General features: G+C 46.2%; 1 protein-coding gene across 1 annotated transcript in view; it reads left to right on the top strand.

The window, feature by feature from the left end:
• UCMA (upper zone of growth plate and cartilage matrix associated) overlaps positions 1–10,943 on the top strand; it is a 45,940-nt gene extending 34,997 nt beyond the window's left edge. The window contains exons 5-6 of the mRNA XM_015146487.3: positions 2,029–2,127; positions 10,509–10,943. Coding sequence (XP_015001973.2) covers positions 2,029–2,127; positions 10,509–10,606 — 197 coding nt within the window. The 3' untranslated portion in view covers positions 10,607–10,943. The remainder of the gene's footprint in view (positions 1–2,028; positions 2,128–10,508) is intronic.
• Positions 10,944–20,903: the final 9,960 nt, after the last annotated feature.

Genomic DNA, 20,903 nt, shown 5'->3' with positions numbered 1-20,903 from the left:
CTCCCCCAACCTGCTGTGTGACCTCTGTTAGGTCATGCATGTCTCTGAGCCTGAATCTCCTCTGAGAAATGTGTGGATGCTGAGTGAGAGGTGGGGCATGGGTATGGATGGGATAACCAACCCCTCCTGACAGACTCAAGTTTCTTGCAACTAAGTAGGTAACGGCAGACATTTGGGAAGAAACATTCCAGACGTCTGGAATCTGCACTAAGCCCAGTTCACAGTTAACTTGATTTTTAATCTGAGTTAACTTAAATAATAAAAAAGTAACAGAAATAACTAGTATTTATATAATTCATTAACGTAAGCGTCTTACTTCCAAGAAGGATTTGAGATGGTTTCTGTTTGCTTATTTATTTATTTTGAGACAGAGTCTTGCTCTGTCGCCCAGGCTGGAGTGCAGTGGCACGATCTCAACCTCCACTTCCCCGGTTCAAGCAATTCTCCTGCCTCAGCCTCCCAAGTAGCTGGGATTATAGGCGCCCGCCACCACACCCGGCTAATTTTTGTATTTTTAGTAGAGACGGGGTTTCACCATGTTGGCCAGGCTGGCCTTGAACTCCTGACCTCAAGCGATCCGCCTGCCTTGGCCTGTCAAAGTGCTGTGATTACAGGCATGAGCCACCGCGCCTGGCCTGAGATGGCTTCCAATATTATCATTTTGCAAAGACTTTTCGTTGCTTCTCCCAGCACCTCTGTAATGTGGGTTGGGGGATAGGGAACCATGACTTTCCCCTTTCTCTGCTTCCTTCATCATCCCCCAGCCTCCTCTTGCACATCAGAGTTGATGGGGCAAAAAACCAGTACCTCCGTCTCCCTCATTTGGTGTGAGGGGAATCCCACTGTGAGACTGTGAGGCGTGCTGAGGGACCGCTTCTTCTTGCCCTAGACGTGGCCTCCCTGGCTTCTTGGGTTTCTCCAGTTGAAGCTCGTGTTGGGGGAAATACCTTGAAAGGAGAGACCTTTACATCGTTTCCTCCAGACAACCGGGAATTTTTATTCCAACAGCTGTAATGCTTGGTAGAACTTGTCTTATATCTTTCTCCTTAGTGAACTATAGGTCTCTTAAGCAGAGGGAAGGATTTTATTTATTTATTTTTTGAGGCAGGGTCTCGCTCTGTTGCCTAGGGTGGAGTGCAGCAGCGCAATCATAGCTCACTGCGGCCTTGAACTCCTGGCCTCCAGCAACCCTCCTGCTTTAGCCTCCTGCTTTAGCCTCCCAAGTAGCTAAGCTCATAGGCGTGAGCCACCATACTTGGCTGGAGGGATGGAATCTTTGTTACTTGGCTTTTTAATTCCAGTGCTTAGCCTACGTCCTGGCTGTGATAAGTGTTTGAAAATGTTGCATGGCTGTGAGATGAAGTTGGATTATTCCTTTACGGAATTCATTTCTCAGCATGGGATTTCTGGTTTCCTAGTGGCCTGGTATACTTGGATACACCACCAACTTTATCAGCAGAGCTAAACCATTTTACTCTTTGGGGCCTCTGTCTTCTCACCTGCAAATGAGGCAGCTGGATCCGGCAATCACCTTCAAATTTTAAAGTCTATGTCGGCCGGGCGCGGTGGCTCAAGCCTGTAATCCCGGCACTTTGGGAGGCCGAGACGGGCGGATCACGAGTTCAGGAGATCGAGACCATCCTGGCTAACACGGTGAAACCCCGTCTTTACTAAAATACAAAAAAAATTAGCCGGGCGAGGTGGCGGGCGCCTGTACTCCCAGCTACTCGGGAGGCTGAGGCAGGAGAATGGGGTGAACCTGGGAGGTGGGGCTTGCAGTGAGCTGAGATCCGGCCACTGCACTCCAGCCTGGGCAACAGAGCAAGACTCCGTCTCAAAAAAAAAAAAAAAAAAAAAAGGTCTATGTCAGGAGTAAATAATTTCAGGGAAGTCTCCAACCACAATCTCCCACAAACCACTCACCCCTCAACCAGATGTGACTTCTCAGACGAGCTGTGTTTCCCTAAATGTGTGCCCCTAAATGTCCTCATTCCTGGGGGGCAACTCTTGCTTCTTTTCCTTTCACAGCGGAAAACAGGCAGAAGCTTCGGGCCGACGAGCTGCGGAGAGAATATTACGAGGAACAAAGGAATGAATTTGAGAACTTTGTGGAGGAACAAAACGATGGTAAGAGCTCTTCAGTCAGTGTCTTCAGGGAGGTGGAGCTTTGGGGAGAAATCACATGGTTTGTTTTCTCTTCTTCTACCTAACTTTTTGTGTGTGTGTGTGCGTGTGTGTTTTTGAGACGGAGTCTTGTTCTGTTGCCCAGATTGGAATGCAGTGGTGCGATCTCAGCTCACTGCAACCTCCACCTCCCAAGTTCAAGCGATTCTCCTGCCTCAGCCTCCAGAGTAGCTGGGATTACAGACGCCCCCAGCTAATTTTTGTATATTTAGTAAAGACACGGTTTCTCCATGTTGGCCAGGCTGGTATTGATCTTTTCATTGGAGGAGGGAGGAAAGGGAAGGTCTACTTTCAATTCATATCCACGAGAGCCTTGAAAAAAAGGGAGGGCCAGGCGCAGTGGCTCGTGCCTGTTATCCCAGCACTTTGGGAGACCGAGGCGGGTGGATCATCTGAGGTCAGGAGTTCGAGACCAGCCTGGCCAACATGGCGAAACCCCATCTCTACTAAAAATACAAAAATTAGCTGGGCGTGGTGGCGCGCACCTGTAATCCCAGCTACTCCACAGACTGAGGCAGGAGAATCACTTGAAATCGGGGGCAGAGGTTGCAGTGAGCCAAGATTGCGCCACTTCACTCCAGCCTGGGCAACAAGAACGAAACTCCATCTCAAAAAAAAAAAAAAAAAAAAAAAGAAGGGAGAAAAATGGCTACACAGAACTTGAGAAGGTGTGGAAGGGGACAGAATACGCTTATTCCCATTGGCCTGGGGACTGTGGGGATGGGGCAACTGTTTGCTGACTGCGTAGATATAAAACTCCTTTCCCTCCCTCCTCCTACTTGGGCATCACCGTGCCGGTCTGTGTTCTCCGTCTAAGCACGAGAACTTAGGCTTAAGTTCCTTGGTAGGATCATATTGGGCAGATTCCAAACTCACTCACAGGTGCCTTATATCCACGTCAATGTCCTGGCTCCAGGTCCTTCTCCATCCTGGAAAATCAAGACCTTCATTGACCTATTCAATGTACTCAGCCTCTTTACTTCCTGGCAGAGCAAACCAGGAAAACTGAACTCAGAAAACACCTTGCCTTCTACCCTCTCACCCCCACCCCCAGCATCAACATCTACAGCCCATCTTCAGCCTCCAACTCATCCAAAAACATCAGATCCCCTGAAAATTTCTGTATGGTTTTCTTGTGGCTTTATGCTTCTCCTATTTGTATCCTCTTCACTAAGCCTTGGTCTTTTGTTTACTAGCAAAAAATAAAGAGTAGGAAAGGCCCAGGGAGGCCAAGAGTTTTCGGGGGCTGAGGCGGGCGGATCACTAGGTCAGGAGTTTGAGACTACCCTGGCCAACATGGTGAAACCCCATCTCTACTAAAAATACAAAAAAATTAGCCAGGCGTGGTGGTGTACACCTGTAGTCTGAGCTACTCGGGAGGCTGAGGCAGGCGAATTGCTTGAAACTTGGAGGCGGAGGTTGCAGTAAGCCGGGATCACACCACAGCACTCCAGCCTGGGCAACAGAGCCAGACTCTGTCTCAAAGAAAAAAAGGCCAGAGAGACCAGTATCTTTGGCCAGGCAATCTGCACACTTCATTCCTGCCCTCAACCCCTCAGTAGACAGGGTTCCTCTCTGCTCTCAGAAAGTGCTGGCTGCACCAGGGCTCCGTGGAGGATGGTGCAGCTGGGGACACGGGTAGAGGATGCTCTGCCTTTGAGCCACAGCCTCCCACGGGGTGGAATTTAATTTTGCTGTCTATGAAGTACCCTCAAGGGTCACCCACACCAAACATCCTTAAGACCATTTAATGGGGATCAGACCAGTATACTAGAGAATATGTGTATGTGTGTGTATTTCTTTTCCTTTTTTTTTTTTTTTTTGGGGGGGGGGCACGGAGTCTTGTTCTGTCGCCCAGGCTGGAGTACAGTGGCATGATCTCAGCTCACCACAAACTTCACTTCCGAGTTCAAGAGATTCTCCTGTCTCAGCCTCCCGAGTAGCTGGGATTACAGGTGTGCACCATTACGCCCAGCTAATTTTTTGTATTTTGGGTAGAGACAGGGATTTACCATGTTGGCCAGGCTGGTCACGAACTCCTGACCTCAAGTAATCTGCCCATGTCAGTCTCCCAAAGTGCTGGGACTATAGGCGTGGGCCACTGCACCTAGCCCTGTTTATTTATTTATTTATTTGTTTATTTGGTCTTTCTCCAAATTTCACGATTGTGATACTCCTGAGGAAAATCACCTGGTACTTCCTGGGTGCACGTGAACTTGGCCGTGAGGCCCCAGTTTAGGTCGCCTTTGTTGGAGAGAGTCAGCTCTTTCAGTTCTCCTGGCCGTTGGCTCTGATGGACTGGGGAGGCAGCACCCTCGGAAGGCATCTCCTAGTGAAAAGGAAATCACCCCAGGTCAAGTGCTACAGGCTGTGCCCATTGCCCTGCAGGTGGCACCTGGCTGAGCCTTGCAAACAGGTGTTGGGCTTGGATCCTGGCAAATCAAACTTCCTTAGGAACGTACTGGGAAAACTTCAGGCTGTGACAGCTTGGAAGCACACGCTTCTGCTAGAGATGTGTTTATCTCGTTGGGCAGCTGGGGGAGAAGCATTTAAAAGTTGAGAATGTGGCCTTCAAAATTCCTTCAGTGTGATTTGGACTCATACTATTAAAATAGTATTCTATTTTGAGCAGTTTTAAATGTTTTAGGTCCAAAACTCTAGCATGGAGATGGAAAAACATCCACTGTTTTCCCTTTCGTGATGAATTCGGGATGCAGGGTTGGGCGCCTGCAGGTCCTCTTACAGGAGGGGGAGACAGGAGGCCCTAGGTCTTGCCCACACCGATGGAGAAAACACAGGCCTTTGGGGAATGCAGTTCCAGAAGCTGTTGTCCTGGAGCCCTTGCTCTGCCGGGCACTGTAAGGGGCCACCTAATCCTCACAATCTGCCTCTGAGACAGGTCTTATAATTTCCAGCTCATGGTTTCAAAAACTGAGGCTCAGGCTGGGCACCGTGGCTCATACCTGTAATCCCAGCACTTTGGGAGGCTAAAGTGGGAGCATCACTTGAAGCCAGGAGTTCAAGACCAGCTTGGGCAACTAAGCGAGGCCCTGTCTCCACAAAAGAAAAAAAAAATTCAATTAAAAAACATAAGCTGGGCATGGCGGCATGTGCCTGTAGGCCCAGCTACTCTGGAGGCTGAGGCAGGAGGATGGCTTTAACCCAGGAGTTCGAGACCAGCCTGAGCAACATAGAGAGACACCATCTTACCAAAAATGAGAAAATTAGCTGGGCTGCTGGCATCTGCCTGTAGTCCCAGCTACTTGGGTGGTTGAGAGAGGATCGCTTGATCCTGGGGAGTTCAAGGCTAGAGTAACTATGATCATGCCATTGCACTCCAGCCTGGGCAACACAGCAAGACCCTGTCTCAAAAACAAACAAACAAACAAACAAACAAAAAACTCACATCAAAAATAAAAAACTGAGGCTTAGAAAGGATACGTGAATACCCAAGGAGACGTAGACAGTAGATAGCCCTAGCATTAGAACCCCAAGGCTTATTTGCCAGCAAAGCTCCTGTTCTTGTAAATCAAGGATGAGCAAATGCACAGAGGTCTTGGAGAGCTTCTTTGATCCACGAATTGGCCCCTGGATGGAGTGAGTGAGAAAGATAAAGCAGACTAGCCCTCAGGGGGTCTCCCCAGAGCTCCATCAAGGCAGGGGTCACAAGGTGGAGCAGGCCTGGCCTCCTGAGGATGAGTTTTGGAAAAGGTGGAAATCATATCAATCTTCTTTCCTCTCCCTTGCCTTTGGCTCACAATGTTGCACAGGGTCTTGCTTGCCTGAAACCATCCCTGGGGCTCAAGGTGTCTGACTTCTAAGCCCTCCCCTGAGGCCCCTGGCATACCTGTCAGTCAGGACCCTGGTTTCAGCTAGCTGTCTTATCTAACCAAGTTACCTACTCTTTTTTTTTCTTTTTCTTTTTCTTTTTGACGGAATCTTGCTCTGTCGCCCAGGCTGGAGTGCAGTGGCCGGATCTCAGCTCACTGCAAGCTCCGCCTCCCGGGTTTAGGCCATTCTCCTGCCTCAGCCTCCCGAATAGCTGGGACTACAGGCGCCCGCCACCTCGCCCGGCTAGTTTTTTGTATTTTTTAGTAGAGACAGGGTTTCACCGTGTTAGCCAGGATGGTCTCGATCTCCTGACCTCGTGATCCGCCCGTCTTGGCCTCCCAAAGTGCTGGGATTACAGGCTTGAGCCACCGTGCCCGGCCTTTTTTTCTTTTTCTTTTTTTTTGACGGAATCTCGCTCTGTTGCCCAGGCTGGAGTGCAGTGGTGCGGTCTCAGCTCACTGCAACCTCCACCTCCCAGGTTCAAGTGATTCTCCTGACTCAGCCTCCTGAGTAGCTGGGATTACAGGCCACCACGCCCTGCTAATTTTTGTATTTTTAGTAGAGACGGGGTTTCACCACGTTGGCCAGGCTGATCTTGAACTCCCGACTTGAGGTGATCCGCCCGCCTTGGCCTCCCACAGTGCTGAGATTATAGGCGTGAGCCCCTGAGCCCGCTCCCGAGTCACCTATCCTAAGGGTTACTGATAGCAGTTGTATATTCGACATCTCCCCAAAGTACTTAACTTCATAAAAGGATGCCCACCAGGCACCACGTCTCAAGCCTGTAGTCCCAGGACTTTGGGAGGCCAAGGTGTTTAGCCCTGGCAACATAACGAGACCCTGTCTCTGTTAAAAATTAGCCGGGCATGGTGGTGCATGCGTGTAGTCCCAGCAACTTGGGAGGCTGAGGCTGAAGAATCACTGGAACCCAGGAGGCTGCCGTGAGCTATGATTGCGCCACTGCACTTCTTCTTGGGCAATAGAATGAGAACTTGTCTCAGAAACAAAAACAACAAAAAAAGGGATGCTGAATCAACTTCCACGTCAAAACCACACTCTCAGGGCTGGCAAAGAGTAGCTGGTCTACTGGGCTTGAGAAATGTCCGAAAGAGCTGAAGATGAACACACAAAGCTCTGGCCTGGGCCTGGCTCTGTGAGCTCCAGGCTGCCCCTGGGCTATCAAGGACCTAATGGGATTTTCAGCACCAAGGGGAGCACCAGCTCTGTGCCCACATAGGAAGGAAACACTCCTGGCAGCTGTGGTGCCTCAACATGCCCTGGTCACTGGGCCCTGCACCCAACTGGGCCAAGGTGAGACTAGGCCTGAGCACGCGGCTCTCACGGGTGCTAAGGACCAAAGCAACATTCTCATTCCTCATACCCTGACGCCACCAGGCGGTCCTGTTGGTCATTGCCACAGAGGATGCCAGTTTCACTTTCTATAGTACCAAAATCAGGTTCCTGGGCTTCTTGGCGAGGTCCACGTTTGAGGAAACAGAGGTGAGAAAGACATCTTGGTTCTTTAATTCTTGACATCATCTTCTGTTAGGACTTCCCATCCTTCCAACATCTTTGACAAATGCATTTTAAAAATGCGGTAAAACACACATAACATAAAAACTTGCCATTTAAACTCTTTCTCTTTCTTTCTTTCTTTCTTTCTTTCTTTCTTTCTTTCTTTCTTTCTTTCTTTCTATCTTTCTTTCTTTCTTTCTTTCTTTCTTTTCTTTTCTCTTTCTTTTCTTTCTTTCTTCTTTCTTTCCTTCCTTTCTTCTTTCTCTTTCTTTCTCTCTCTCTCTCTTTTCTTTCCTCTCTCTTTCTTTCCGTTCCTTCCTTCCTCCCTCTTTCTCTCCCTCCCTTCCTTCCTTTCTTTTTTAGATGGGTTTTGCTCTTCTGCCCAGGTTGGACTGCAGTGGCGTGATCATAGCTCACTGCAGCCTCAACCTCCTGGGCTCAAGTGATCCTCTCACATTAGCCTTAGCCTCCCAAGTAGCTGGGACTATAGGCATGCGCCATCACACCTGGCTAATTTTTTTTTATTTTTTTGTAGACACAATGTCTTGCTACACTGCTCAGGCTGGTCTCAAACTCCTGGCTTCAAGCGGTCCTACCAGCTTGGCCTCCCAAAGTGCTGGGATTACAGGTGTGAGCCACCACGCTGAGCATAAACTATTTTTAAGCATACGATTCAGCAGCATTTAGTACATTCACCGTGCAACAATCACTGCTATTTCCAAACCTTTGCATGGCCTCAAACAGAAACTCTGCATCCATTAAGCAATAACTTGCCATTCCTCCCTCCCGGCAGCCTCTGGTAACCTCTCTCTCTCTCTCTCTCTCTCTCTCTCTCTCTTTTTTTCCTGTTTCTGTAAATTTGCCCAATCTAGGCCAGGTGCAGTGGCTTATGCCTGTAATCCCAGCACTTTAGGAGGCCAACGCAGGTAGATCACTTGAGGTCAGGAGTTCGAGACCAGCCTGGCCATCAGGGTGAAACCCCGGCTCTACTAAAAATACAAAAATTAGCCGGGCATGGTGGCATGTGTCTGTAATCCCAGCTACTCAAGGTGGAGGCAGGAGAATCGCTTGGAACCTAGGAGGCAGAGGTTGCAGTGAGCCGAGATCCTGCCACTGCACTCCAGCCTGGGTGACAGAGCTAGAGTCAAAACAAAAACAAAAACAAAAACTTGCCCATTCTAGACATGTCATCTAAGTGGAATCACAATATTCATCTGTTTGCATCTGGGCTTATTTCACTTAACTGAATTTTTTTTTTTTTTTTGAGACAGAGTCTCACTCTGTCGCCCAGGCTGGAGTGCAGTGGCTGGATCTCGGCTCACTGCAAGCTCCGCCTCCCGGGTTCACGCCCTTCTCCTGCCTCAGCCTCCAGAGTAGCTGGGACTACAGGCGCCCACCACCACCCCCGGCTAGTTTTTTGTATTTTTTTAGTAGAGACGGGGTTTCACCGTGTCAGCCAGGATGGTCTCGATCTCCTGACCTCGTGATCCGCCCGTCTCGGCCTGCCAAAGTGCTGGGATTACAGGCTTGAGCCACCGCGCCCGGCCAACAGAATATTTTTAAGGTTTGTCCATGTTGTAGCATGTGCCAGAACTTCATTCCTTTTTCTGGTGAAATTTTACACACATTTTGTTTATTCATTTCTTTGTTGATGGACACGGGTTGTTTCGATCTCTTGGCTATTGCGAGTAGTGCTGCTGCGAACATTCACGTGCAAGCATCCGTTTGTGCCCCTGTTTTCAATTCTTTTGGGCATATTCTTTTTTCTTTCTTTTCTTTCTTTTCCTTCCTTCCTTCCTTCCTTCCTTCCTCCCTCCCTCCTTCCTTCCTTCCTCCTTCACTTCCTTCCTTCCTTCCTTCTTCACTTCCCTCCTTCCTTCCTTCCTTCCATCCTTCCTTCCCTCTTCTCTTCCCTTCCCTTCCTTCTTTTTCTTTCTTTTTCTTTTTTTGAAACAGGATTTCACTCTGTCACCCAGGTTGGAGTGCAGTGGCATGATCTCAGCTCACTGCATCCTCCACCTCCCAGGTTCAAGTGATTCTCATACTTCAGCCTCCCGAGTAGCTGGGATTACAGGTGTGTGTCACCACACCTGGCTAATTTTTGTGTTTTTTAGTAGAGACGGGGTTTCACCATGTTGGCCAGGTTAGTCTCGAATTCCCGACCTCAGCTTATCCGCCGGCCTCGGCCTTGCAAAGTGCTGGGGTTACAGGCATGAGCCACCCCACCCAACCACTCCCAGCATTTTGGGAGGCTGAGGCAGGAGGGTTGCTTGAGACTAGGAGTTGGAGACCAGCCTGGACAACACAGTGAAATTCCATCTCTACAAAAAAATTAAAAAATTAGCCAGGCGTGGTGGCACAGGAGGCTGAAGTGGGAGGATCGCCTGAGCCCTGGGAGGTTGAGGCCGCGGTGAGTCATGATCATGCCACTGCACTCCAGCCTGGGTGACAGACTGAGACGCTGTCTCAAAACAAAACAAAACAAAACAAGAAAGAAAGAAAGAAAAAGAAAATTAATTCAGAACAGTGTGGAGGAAAAACCTCCAAGTCGACAATGATTTCCTTCATGTTTTCAAGGCATGTTTTGTAGTCCCTTATTTTTCTTACATGCCCTTCCAATAGTCCATTCCTGCTACTGTGCTGTTACTTTTTCATCCTGTGTCTTGGTTGTTACATCTTTGAAACAGGGTTGCATAAGCCTCTGCTCTCCTACACTGGCTGTGCAGGCAGAAGAGCCTGAGATGCCCAGCCCTGGTCTCCACCTGCCTGTGACCTTCGCCCATCTGGGCCTGACCTATATACGGGGCCTGCCAGCTCACATGCTCTGGATGCCCACCAGCCCTGGCCTTCTCTCACCAGGCTCACTAGCACTCTCAGTGCAGGTCACCACAGGGCAGGGGTTTGGCTGATGGCTGCTGGGCTCAGTGGCAGGTCAGAGTCCCCCTGTCCTAACAGGTGGCTTTGTCTTTCCGCCCCAGAGCAGGAAGAGAGGAGCCGGGAGGCTATGGAGCAGTGGCGCCAGTGGCACTATGACGGCTTGTACCCATCCTATCTCTACAATCGCCACCACATCTGATCCCGTCGTGAAGCCAGCCAAGAAGATGAAGCTTGTAGCACACATTGGCATCCCCATGTTCCAGCAATCTTTCCCATGCAAACTGGCCCTTCAGAGGCTCTCGGCCTGGGGTCTGCAGTGGCCAGCAGCCCTGGAAGACACATGCCTTTCCTTCCAGTGTATGAAAGTGCCCTGACTGTCACCTCTTTGCAGACCGTCTTCTGAGGTGAGCAACTGCCTGCAGGGCCTCCTAGCACCAAACCTACAGCGGCTTCCCCTGGCTTCGTTCCCAGGCAAAAGAATCACAGTCAAGAATCACATATTTGCTTATGGCTTACAAATAAAAACGCTGAATCAACCTTGTGTATTATCTTCTCAAATCTCCAGCCGAGGGGTGTCATGCTCTCTCCCCTGAGTGATGATGTGATTCTCGCTGAATTGGGTGTTTGAAAGCTTGAACTTGAGGAGCATTGCTCACTCTTCTCAATATGTCTCATATGCCACTGAATATGCTAGAGTTGACTCACCCAGTCCTCTATCAGTGTGATCGATTTCTGGACATGAAATGCTGGGTTATAACATATCTATCTATCTATCTATCTATCTATCTATCTATCTATCTATCTATCTATCTATGGGATTTTTTTGAGACAGGGTCTCACTCTGTCACCCAGGCTGCAGTGCAGTGGGAAGATCATGGCTCACTGCGGCCCCGACCTTCCAGGCTTAGGTGATCCTCCCACTTCATTCTCCCAAGTATCTGGGACTCCAGGCACGTACACCATGCCCAGCTAGTTTTTGTATTTTCAGGAGAGACGGGGTCTTGCCATGTTGTCCAGGCTGATCTTAAACACTTGAGCTCAAGCAATTCACTCACCTCGGCCTTCCAAAGTGCTGGATTACAGGCGAGCCACTGCACCCAGCCGACTTCTACATACTTTAAACTGGCTAAATCGAATTTCTCTTTGAAGAGGTTCTGTGCTTCCTATTGCTGGGCATCTTTGCCGATCCTTTCTGAAAGCAAGTAAATTAAGACCAGAAAAGTCCTGGGTAGGGGACAGGGGTATTTGAAATATATACTATTCATGGTGTCTTTTCAGACAGCAAATCTCGCCTCCAGCTCCATTAAATTTAACCAAGTTAGACTTAACCAGGTGCCTAGTGCAGACCCTAGCTATGTGATCATGTACTTCTACCACCCATCCCAGTGCCTTCAGGCTTGGCTAAACAGAAAGGCTGTTTAGGAACCCGCAGCTCTCCACAAACCTCCTTGAAAGTGTCACGCAGCTTTCAGTAAAGCAATGTTCTAGCAGTGGAAGAGACAGGTATAACAGAAAAACTTTAAGGCCAGGTGTGGTGGGTCATACCTGTAATCCCGGTGCTTTGGGAAGCTGAGGCAGGAGGATGGCTTGAGGCCAGGAGTTTGAGGGTGCAGTGAGCTATGACCAGGCCACTGCATTCCAGCTTGTCGGACAGTGAGACCTTATCTAAAAAAAAAAAAGAAAGAAAGAAAAAGAAAAAATGAAATTTGATAATAACATGTGTCCATCTCTAGATTAGTTACCAAGTGGATGGTGAGCCTGCCAACTGGGGTTGGCAGTTTGGCAGCAGTGCAAGCTTAACCACTGCTAGCTCAGATCCTGAGTCAGGTGTGCAGGCTGTTCAGCCAGCAATACCAGGGAGGTTGCACTGTATTGGTACATAACTGACCTTCTGGTTGGATGCCAAGTCGGGCCCTGTAGTAGGTAGCCTCTGCTTACAAGTTTATTTATTTTTTTTAATTAATGACTTAAAAAAAATACTCGGTGCACAGAAAAAAAGGCAAAGTGTTGCTCTGTCACTTCCATGGAGAAACAAGAGGGGCCCCAGTCTGGTTCATATTGGTCAGGATAACACACCCCAATGCTTTCTGGCAAGAGGGCAGTTCCCCTTTGCTGCATGGTAGTGATCAGATGGATGTCAACCGATAAACTGACTCACAGCCACACCATGCATCACCTGCCTGTCGTGTGTCCACAGGAAGGAATGCAGGGGTTTTCAGATGTCAAAAACCAAGAATGGCTTGCTTCAAAAAACCAAAACAGCCTGTCCTTGCCTTTTCCCTGGTCATGCTTAGCATGGTGGCTCTAGATACCGAACTCTGGCAGAAAGGAGCTGAATAAGAATTCCATCACCTTGTTCTACCCCCATCCTTAACAAGGGCTCCATTATACTTCAGAGTTTTCAAATTCGGTCCAAAATTCCTTCACCAAGTGCCAGCTGCGGTCACTTCCTTGGGCGGGAGAAGCGTAACAGTGGTAACACGACCTGGGATCTGGACAGCCACAGTTCACAGGAAATGAGGAACAGGGCGGTTTGCATTTCTGGAGACTGGCCTTGTCAAAAGTGTGGCCTTTGGGGCTTCTTTTGCTTGGGCTTCTCTGTTCTTTCATTACTTTCCCGTAGTTCTTAGTGGGTTCCAGGTAAGTGGTTGAAAACAAATTTGTCAAAGGATAAATCTGTCATTCATTTTTATTCACCAATTTTGCATATGTTGGAATTTCATTTTCCCGGTGCATGCTAAAGGTACAAGGAAAAAACAATGTTTTTGTGTGTTCCAGGAGAGATTTTACAATTTATTATAATGTGTCTTTGTTTATTTAGATTTTTTAGAAGGAGCTGGTAAGTTTTGTGAGCCACAGAATGATTAAAACTTTTTTTTAACTTATCATGTGGTTTTTATCAGTTACATTGAGTTGGGTTATTTTATTTCTAATTCATTTTCTGCCAATTATGTTCTAATTCTTTGGGAAGTTTTTCATAATTTAAAAGTTCAGGCTGGGCATGGTGAGTCACACCTGTAATCCCAGTACTTTGGGAGGCTAAGGTGGGAGTGTCGCTTGAGCCCAGGAGTTTGAGACCGGCCTGGGCAACGTAGTGAGATCTCATCTCTACAAAAAAAAATTAAAAATTAGTTGGGCATGGTGGCACATGCCTGTAGTTCCAGCTACTCGGGAGACTGAGGTGGGAGGATTGCTTGAGCCCAGTAGGTTGAGGGTATAGTGAGCTATATGACACCACTGCACTTCAGAATGGGCAAGAGAGTAAGACCCTGTCTCTAAAAAAATGTCTCTAGCCTTTAAAGGATTTCTCTAAAAACAAATTGGTTAAATATAAATGTTCTAGTCTACAATTGAGAATTCTGATATACTTTGTGATCTTATAATGTTTAAAATTATAAATGTTTAAAAATGTTTTCTTCACTTTTCACATTATCTTGGCTTTTTAAAATTAAAAATAGTCTAACAGGTAATGCACACCCATGGTTTAACATTTTTAAAGAACAGAAAGGAATACAATAGAAAGGTAGTCCCTCCTGGGTCTCCAGAAAGAAACCATTATCACCGTTGTCTTGAGTTTCCTTCACGTGATCCATACACATCTAAGTATATAAACTTTTTTCCATTTTTATTATTTATTCATTTATTTTTCTGCCAGGAACATTGTGCTGACCATTTTTATTATTATTATTATTATACTTTAAGTTCTAGGGTCCTTATTTTTGGCCAGTGATATGTTTTTGGGCAGGAGTGCAAGCTCAGCCTGCTGCTAGCTCAGCCCTGAAGGCTGTTCAGCCAGTGACACCAGGGAGGTTGCACTGTATTCACACAAAACCAAAACTGTCCTGGTTGGATGCCATGCCTGGTTTAATGCCAGTTGGTTTCCCTATATATATATATATTTTTTTTTTTGAGATGGAGTCTTGCTCTATTGCCCAGGCTGGAGTGCAGTGACGCAATCTCGGCTCACCGTAAGCTCCACCTCCCGTGTTCACACCATTCTCCTGCCTCAGCCTCCTGAGTAGCTGGGACTACAGACGTCCACCACCATGCCCGGCTAATTTTTTTGTATTTTTAGTAGAGATGAGGTTTCACCGTGTTAGCCAGGATGGTCTCCATCACCTGACCTTGTGATCCACCTGCCTTGCCCTCCCAAAGTGCTGGGATTACACGCATGAGCCACCGCGCCTGGCCTGGTTTACCTATTAAACCAACTTTCTACCACGAATAAAAACCTGTATAGTTAATTTATAGTTAAGCAGTTTTTGTAAAGCTTTCCAAAAAAAAAAAAAAAAAAAAAGGAAAAAAAAAACCTTCCTACAGGAATGGCAATGGAAATGTTTGAAGGGGACATGTCTGAAAAGAACCCTGATTTCACACGCAAACAAAGGTGAACATTTTTCTAGATAATGTCTCATTAGTTTAGACACTAATAATACTTTCGAGTCTCAAATAACACACTAGTGAGTCTGGATCATTTAGTGTGTAAACCCCCAAGTTAAAGACTTGCAGAAATAAAAATGATAATCCCATTCCTCCGAGGCACTGAGGTCTGGAGTACTAGCTTATGATTTTATTAGCTCATGTTCTAAATTGTAATTTTTCATGCACTCAGTACAGAATGGAAGGGCACTGAGGGACAAGATATTCTATATTTATATTTTGTATTGTATTCCTCTGTCCTTTAAACATTTTAAACCATGTGTATTCAAACTATTTTTAATTAGAAAAGTCAAGATAATATGGAAAGTGGCAAAACTTTTTAAAAAAGTGTTAATACATTGTAAGATCACGGAGTATATCAAAGTCATCAGTTGTAGACTAGAACATTCATATTTAACAAATTTCCTTATGGACAAATCCCTTAACTGCTAGAGACAGAACTTTTAAACTAAAGTGATTTACACAATTAGAATGGTACCCTGAAATCATTATTGGAAAAAATAGTACAGCATGTCCTTTAGAAAGTCACTGCAGATGTGGCCGGGGTGTGGTGGCTCACACCTGTAATCCCAACACTCTGGGAGGCCGAGGCAGGTGGATCACTTGAGGTCAGGAGTTCCAGACCAGTCTGGCTAACATGGTGAAACACAGTCTCCCCTAAAAACACAAAAATTAGCCAGGAGTGTCGGTGGGCGTCTGTAATCCCAGCTACTCGGGAGGCTGAGGCGGGAGAATCACTTGAACCTGGGAGGCAGAGGTTGCAGTGAGCCAAAATCACGCCACTGCACTCCAGCCTGGGTGACAGAGTAAGACTCCATCAAAAAGAAAAAGAAAAGAAAAAAATGAGTAATAAAAATAAGACCTGAAAGTCGAAATGACTTCTCGATCCATGGGTTGCAGAATGGAGGCTGTGTTAGCAGGCATGAAAACATTAATCTCTTTGTACGTCTCTGTCAGAGCTCTTGGATGACCAGGTGTATTGTCAACAAGCTGTGATACTTTGAAAGGAATCTTTTTCTGAGCAAGAGGTCTCTACAGTGGGCTTAATGTATTCCATAAACCAGATGTGCTCCAATCTGGGCTTTACTTTTCCATCTATAGAGCACAGAGTAGATTTAGCATAAATCTTCTTACAGGTTCTAGGATTTGGGGAAGAGTAAATGAGTATTGACTTCGAGCCGGGCGCGGTGGCTCGAGCCTGTAATCCCAGCACTCTGGGAGGCCGAGACGGGCGGATCACGAGGTCAGGAGATCGAGACCATCCTGGCTAACACGGTGAAACCCCGTCTCTACTAAAAAATACAAAAAAAAAAAAAAAACTAGCCGGGCGAGGTGGCGGGCACCTATAGTCACAGCTAGTCGGGAGGCTGAGGCAGGAGAATGGCATGAACCCGGGAGGCGGAGCTTGCAGTGAGCTGAGATCCGGCCACTGCACTCCAGCCTGGGCGACAGAGCAAGACTCTGTCTCAAAAAAAAAAAAAAAAAAAAAAGAGTATTGACTTCAACTTGTAGTCACCAGTGGTCTTAGTCTCTAACAGGAGAGTCAGCCTGTCCTTTGAAAACAGGCATTGGCTTCTTTTTAGCTATCAAAGTCCTAGATGGCATCTTCTTCGAACAGAAGGCTGTTTTGTATACACTAAAAATCTGTTTAGTGGGCCGGGCGCGGTGGCTCACACCTGTAATCCGAGCACTGCGCGAGGCCGAGGCGGGCGGAACACCTGAGGTCAGGAGTTTGAGACCAGCCTGGCCAACATGGTGAAACTCTATCTCTACTAAAAACACAAAAGATTAGCTGGGCATGGTGGTGTGCACCTGTAGTCCCAGCCACTTGGGAGGCTGAGGCAGGAGAATCCCTTGAGCCTGGGAGGCAGGGGTTGCAGTGAGCTGAGATTGCACCACTCAGCATTCTAGCCTGGGTGACAGAACAAGACTCAGTCTCAAAAAAAAAAAAGTTTACTTAGCCACCATGATCAATAATCTTAGATAGATCTTCTGAATAATTTGCTGCAGCTTCTATATTACACTTGCTGTTCACCTTGCACTTTTATATCATGGAGACAGCATCTTCATCAAATCTCATGAGCCAACCTCTGCTAGCTTCCAACTTTTCTTCTGCAGCTTCTTCACCTCTCTTAGCCTTCACAGAATTGAAGAAAGTTAGGGCCTTATCTTCCACTCAAATCACTAAAACTTTCTCCATATCATCAATAAGACTGTTTCACTTTCTGATCATTTGTGTGTTCACTAGAGTAGCACTTTTAATTTCCTTCAAGAACTCTTCCTTTGCATACACACCTTGGCTAACTGGTGCAAGAGGCGTGGCTTTAAGGCTATCTCAGCTTTCAATCTGCCTTCCTGACCAAGCCTAATCACTTTCAGATTTTGATTTAAAGTGAGAGATGCACTCTTTCACTTGAACACCTAGAGGCCATTGTAGGGTTACTAATTGGACTAATTTCAATATTGTTGTGTCTCAGGCAATAGGGAGACTTGAGGAGGGGAGAGAAATGGGGGAATGGTTGGTCGATGGAACAGTCAGCATACACATTTGTCGATTCAGTTTGCCACCTACATGTGCACAGTTCCTGGCACCCCAAAACAATTACAATAGTAACGTCAAAGATCATTGATCACAGATCACCATAACAGATATAATAATGATGAAAAAGTGTGAAACATTGTGAAAATTACTAATATGTGACAGCTACACAATGAGAGCACATGTTGCTGGGAAAATGGTGCCAATGGGCTTGCTTGATGCAGGTTAAAAATTGCAGTATCTGCACAGTCCAAGAAAAGGAGATATTCCTATTCCCAGAAGACAGAAAAACCTGTTAGTTTACCACAAAAGATATCAAATGGTCAGTAGCACATGAAAAGATGCTTGATACTATTGGTCATTAGGGAAATGCAAATTAAAATCATGAGATTCTACTACACATGTATCTGTAGGAGATCAGTCAGAGTTGTGGCAGAAACTACAGGAAAAGAAACAGGCTTTCCAAAAGGGCAGAAGGCTCTGCAAAGCTTCAGGGGAGAATAGCTGAAGGCAACTGTTCTCTAACCCTGAGGCAGAGGGCAAGGAGTAGGTACAAGGGAGTGTAGGGGAATTTATCTTAAACAGGCTTGTTTACTTATGTTGACCACCTTTGATCAGGCACACAATGTTCCTTGAAAGTGAAACAGTAAATGTTAATTACCCGCAGACTGTGTTTGCTCCAGGCTTTCTGCATTATGTCTGCACTGAATAAAAGCAAACAGCTCCAGCTTCTCGCTGCTGCACTTTGGCCCCCAGAGCCTGGCAGCCCCCTAGCTGTTTTTACACTGCATACCTGTGTCTCAGTACTCCTTTCATCCATTGCTCAGCCAGGGTCTGTGGGACAGACCCAGCATTTATCAGAATGATGAAAATGAAAAAGGTATTGGTGGGGAAGTTAGGTAAATGGAACTCTCGTATATTACTAGTTAGTGTGGAAAATGGTACAACCGTGTTGGAAAATAGTCTGGCAGTTTCTTACAAAGCTAAGATATACTTAACACATAACCTAGAAATTCCATTCCTAGATATTTAGCCAAGAGAAACAAAAACATATACTCAGAAAGACTTATACCTGAGTATTTATAGCAGCTTTATTCAGGACACCCCCAAACTGGAAATCCAACCCAAATACTAAGAGGTGAATAAATTCTGGGGCATATTCATACAATACAATAAACTATGGATCCATGCAACATGAATTGCAAATACTATGCCCAGTGAAAGAAGACAAAGTGTGTCCTGTATGACTCCGTGTATATGAAACTCTAGGAAAGACAAATCTACACGATAGTCATAGAAAATAGATGAGCGATTGGCTGGGGCTTGGGCTGGGAAGAGACAGAGACCTTTTGGAATGATGACAATGTCTTGTATCTTGTGGTGTGGCCATGCAGATGTACACATTTGTCTAAATGTAGCCAACTGCACGCCTAAGATATGTGCCTTTTACTGTATGAAATTTATACTTTGATACAGTCGATTTAAAAAATACCACTATACACGTCTGTAATCCCAGCTACTAGGGGGGATGAGGCAGGAGGACTGCTTGAACCTGGGAGGCAGAGGTTGCAGTGAACCAAGATTGTGCTACTGCACTCCAGCCTGGGTAACACAGCAAGACTCTGAAAAAAACAAAAAACAAAAAACAAAAACAAAACAAAACAAAAACCCACTATAGAAGTCTTGGTCAAGCAATGTTCCCACAGACTTGGTTCCAATTCTGTTTCAGATTTTATTTCCAAATCACTTAACCAACTTACAGGTGTGCACCACCATGCCCAGCTAATTTTTGTATGTTCAGTAGAGACAGGGTTTCACCACATTGGTCAGGCTGGTCTCCAATTCCTGACCTCAGGTGATCCACCTGCCTCGACCTCCTAAAATGCTGGATGACAGGCATGAGCCACCGTGCCCAGCCAGATTTCACCCATCGTTCTTGAGAGCTGTGATAGTTCCAGATCTCTAGCCATGGGATCAGAGAAATCTATTTTACACCTAATGGGTTGCTACTAGAGATATACTTATGCAAACAGATTTGTGCTCCAGATTTTCTAAAATGTCATTAGGTATAATTTCACCTGCTACAAACATCAAGCGTTACTTCTGTCTTTGTCAGCTTTTACACAGAAACTCAATCCATGCAATCTCTTCCTGTCAACTTTGTTACCCACCAGTCCCCTGAAGCTTTGAATGTTGAAGTTCCATTTGGGGAAAATTCCACACCCATTATTCAGAAGTTCCTCATTTGCTATTCAGGATGGTTGGTATCTAAAATACTTCCGATTTCCTTTTGATGTTTGGAAAGGGAAAATTTATTTTTTGTTTGCCAGTTCAGATCACTGTGTATTTACCTGTTCCAGTGGCTTGTGATTACACATTTAATCCCTATGTTACCAATGACAGGTTAAGAAAAATAAAACACATGTTGGATTTGCATGAAAGCATTTCACAAAGGTTGATAAGGAAGATAGGATTAGACTGAGCACAGTGGCTCATGCCTATAATCCCAGCACTTTGGGAGACCGAGGCAGGTGGATGACTTGAGGCCAAGAGTTTAAGACCAGCCTGGGCAACATGGTGAAAACCCTTCTCTATTAAAAATACAAAGATTGGTCAGGCGCGGTGGCTCATACCTGTAATGCCAGCACTTTGGGAGACTGAGGCGGGCGGATCACTGAGGTCAGGAGTTCAAGACCAGCCTGACCAACATGGAGAAACCCTGTCTCTACTAAAAATACAAAGTTAGCTGGGGTGGTGGCACATGCCTGTAATCCTAGCTACTAGGGAGGCTGAGGCAGGAGAATTGCTTGAACCCGGGAGGTGGAGGTGGAGGTCACGGTGAGCCAAGTTTGCACCATTGTACTCCAGCCTGGGCAAAAAGAGCAAAACTCCGTCTCAAAAAAGAAAAAAAAAAAAATTAGCCAGGCGTGGTGGTGCACACCTGTGGTCCCATCTACTTGGGAGGCTGAAGTGGGAGGATTGCTTGAGCCCGTGAGGTGGAGGTTGCAGTGAGCCAAGATTGTGCCACTGCACTCCAGCCCGGGTGATAGAGCAAGACTCTGTCTCAAAAAAATAAGTAAAATAAAATAACAAGTTTCCCTACTCTACCCTACCAACCGCTTCTCATCCCCGAATATGTTAAGAAAGCACATGCACAGAGTACCTCAAAGCAAAGTCCCCCAAGATTGAGCAAAACTAAGAAGTGACAATTATGTTTTAAATTTATTTTAAAAGTTAAAATCAAATTGTAAAAAGGCATCCAGATACCGCTCACCCTCAGCCTTTACAAGCACATTATACAACTTATAAAACAATATACAAGTGAATACTGACTGCAATGATACCCTCTGTTCAAACAAGACCATAGTTTTTCCCAGAAGAACGGGATTGCTCAGACACCAACCTGGTGTTCAAGTTCTGTGTAGTTGTGACCTATTTCATACACGCCGCTGTTTTAAGTTAATGAGATAAATAAATCTACCCTAAATGAGTCATTAAAAACATCAGTTTCAAGTGC

The sequence above is a fragment of the Macaca mulatta genome, chromosome 9, assembly GCF_049350105.2.
Source record: "Macaca mulatta isolate MMU2019108-1 chromosome 9, T2T-MMU8v2.0, whole genome shotgun sequence".
NCBI classification, from domain to species: Eukaryota; Metazoa; Chordata; class Mammalia; order Primates; family Cercopithecidae; genus Macaca; species Macaca mulatta.
The sequence above is the reverse complement of the archived record's forward strand: the minus strand, read 5'-3'. Positions and strand labels throughout refer to the sequence as shown.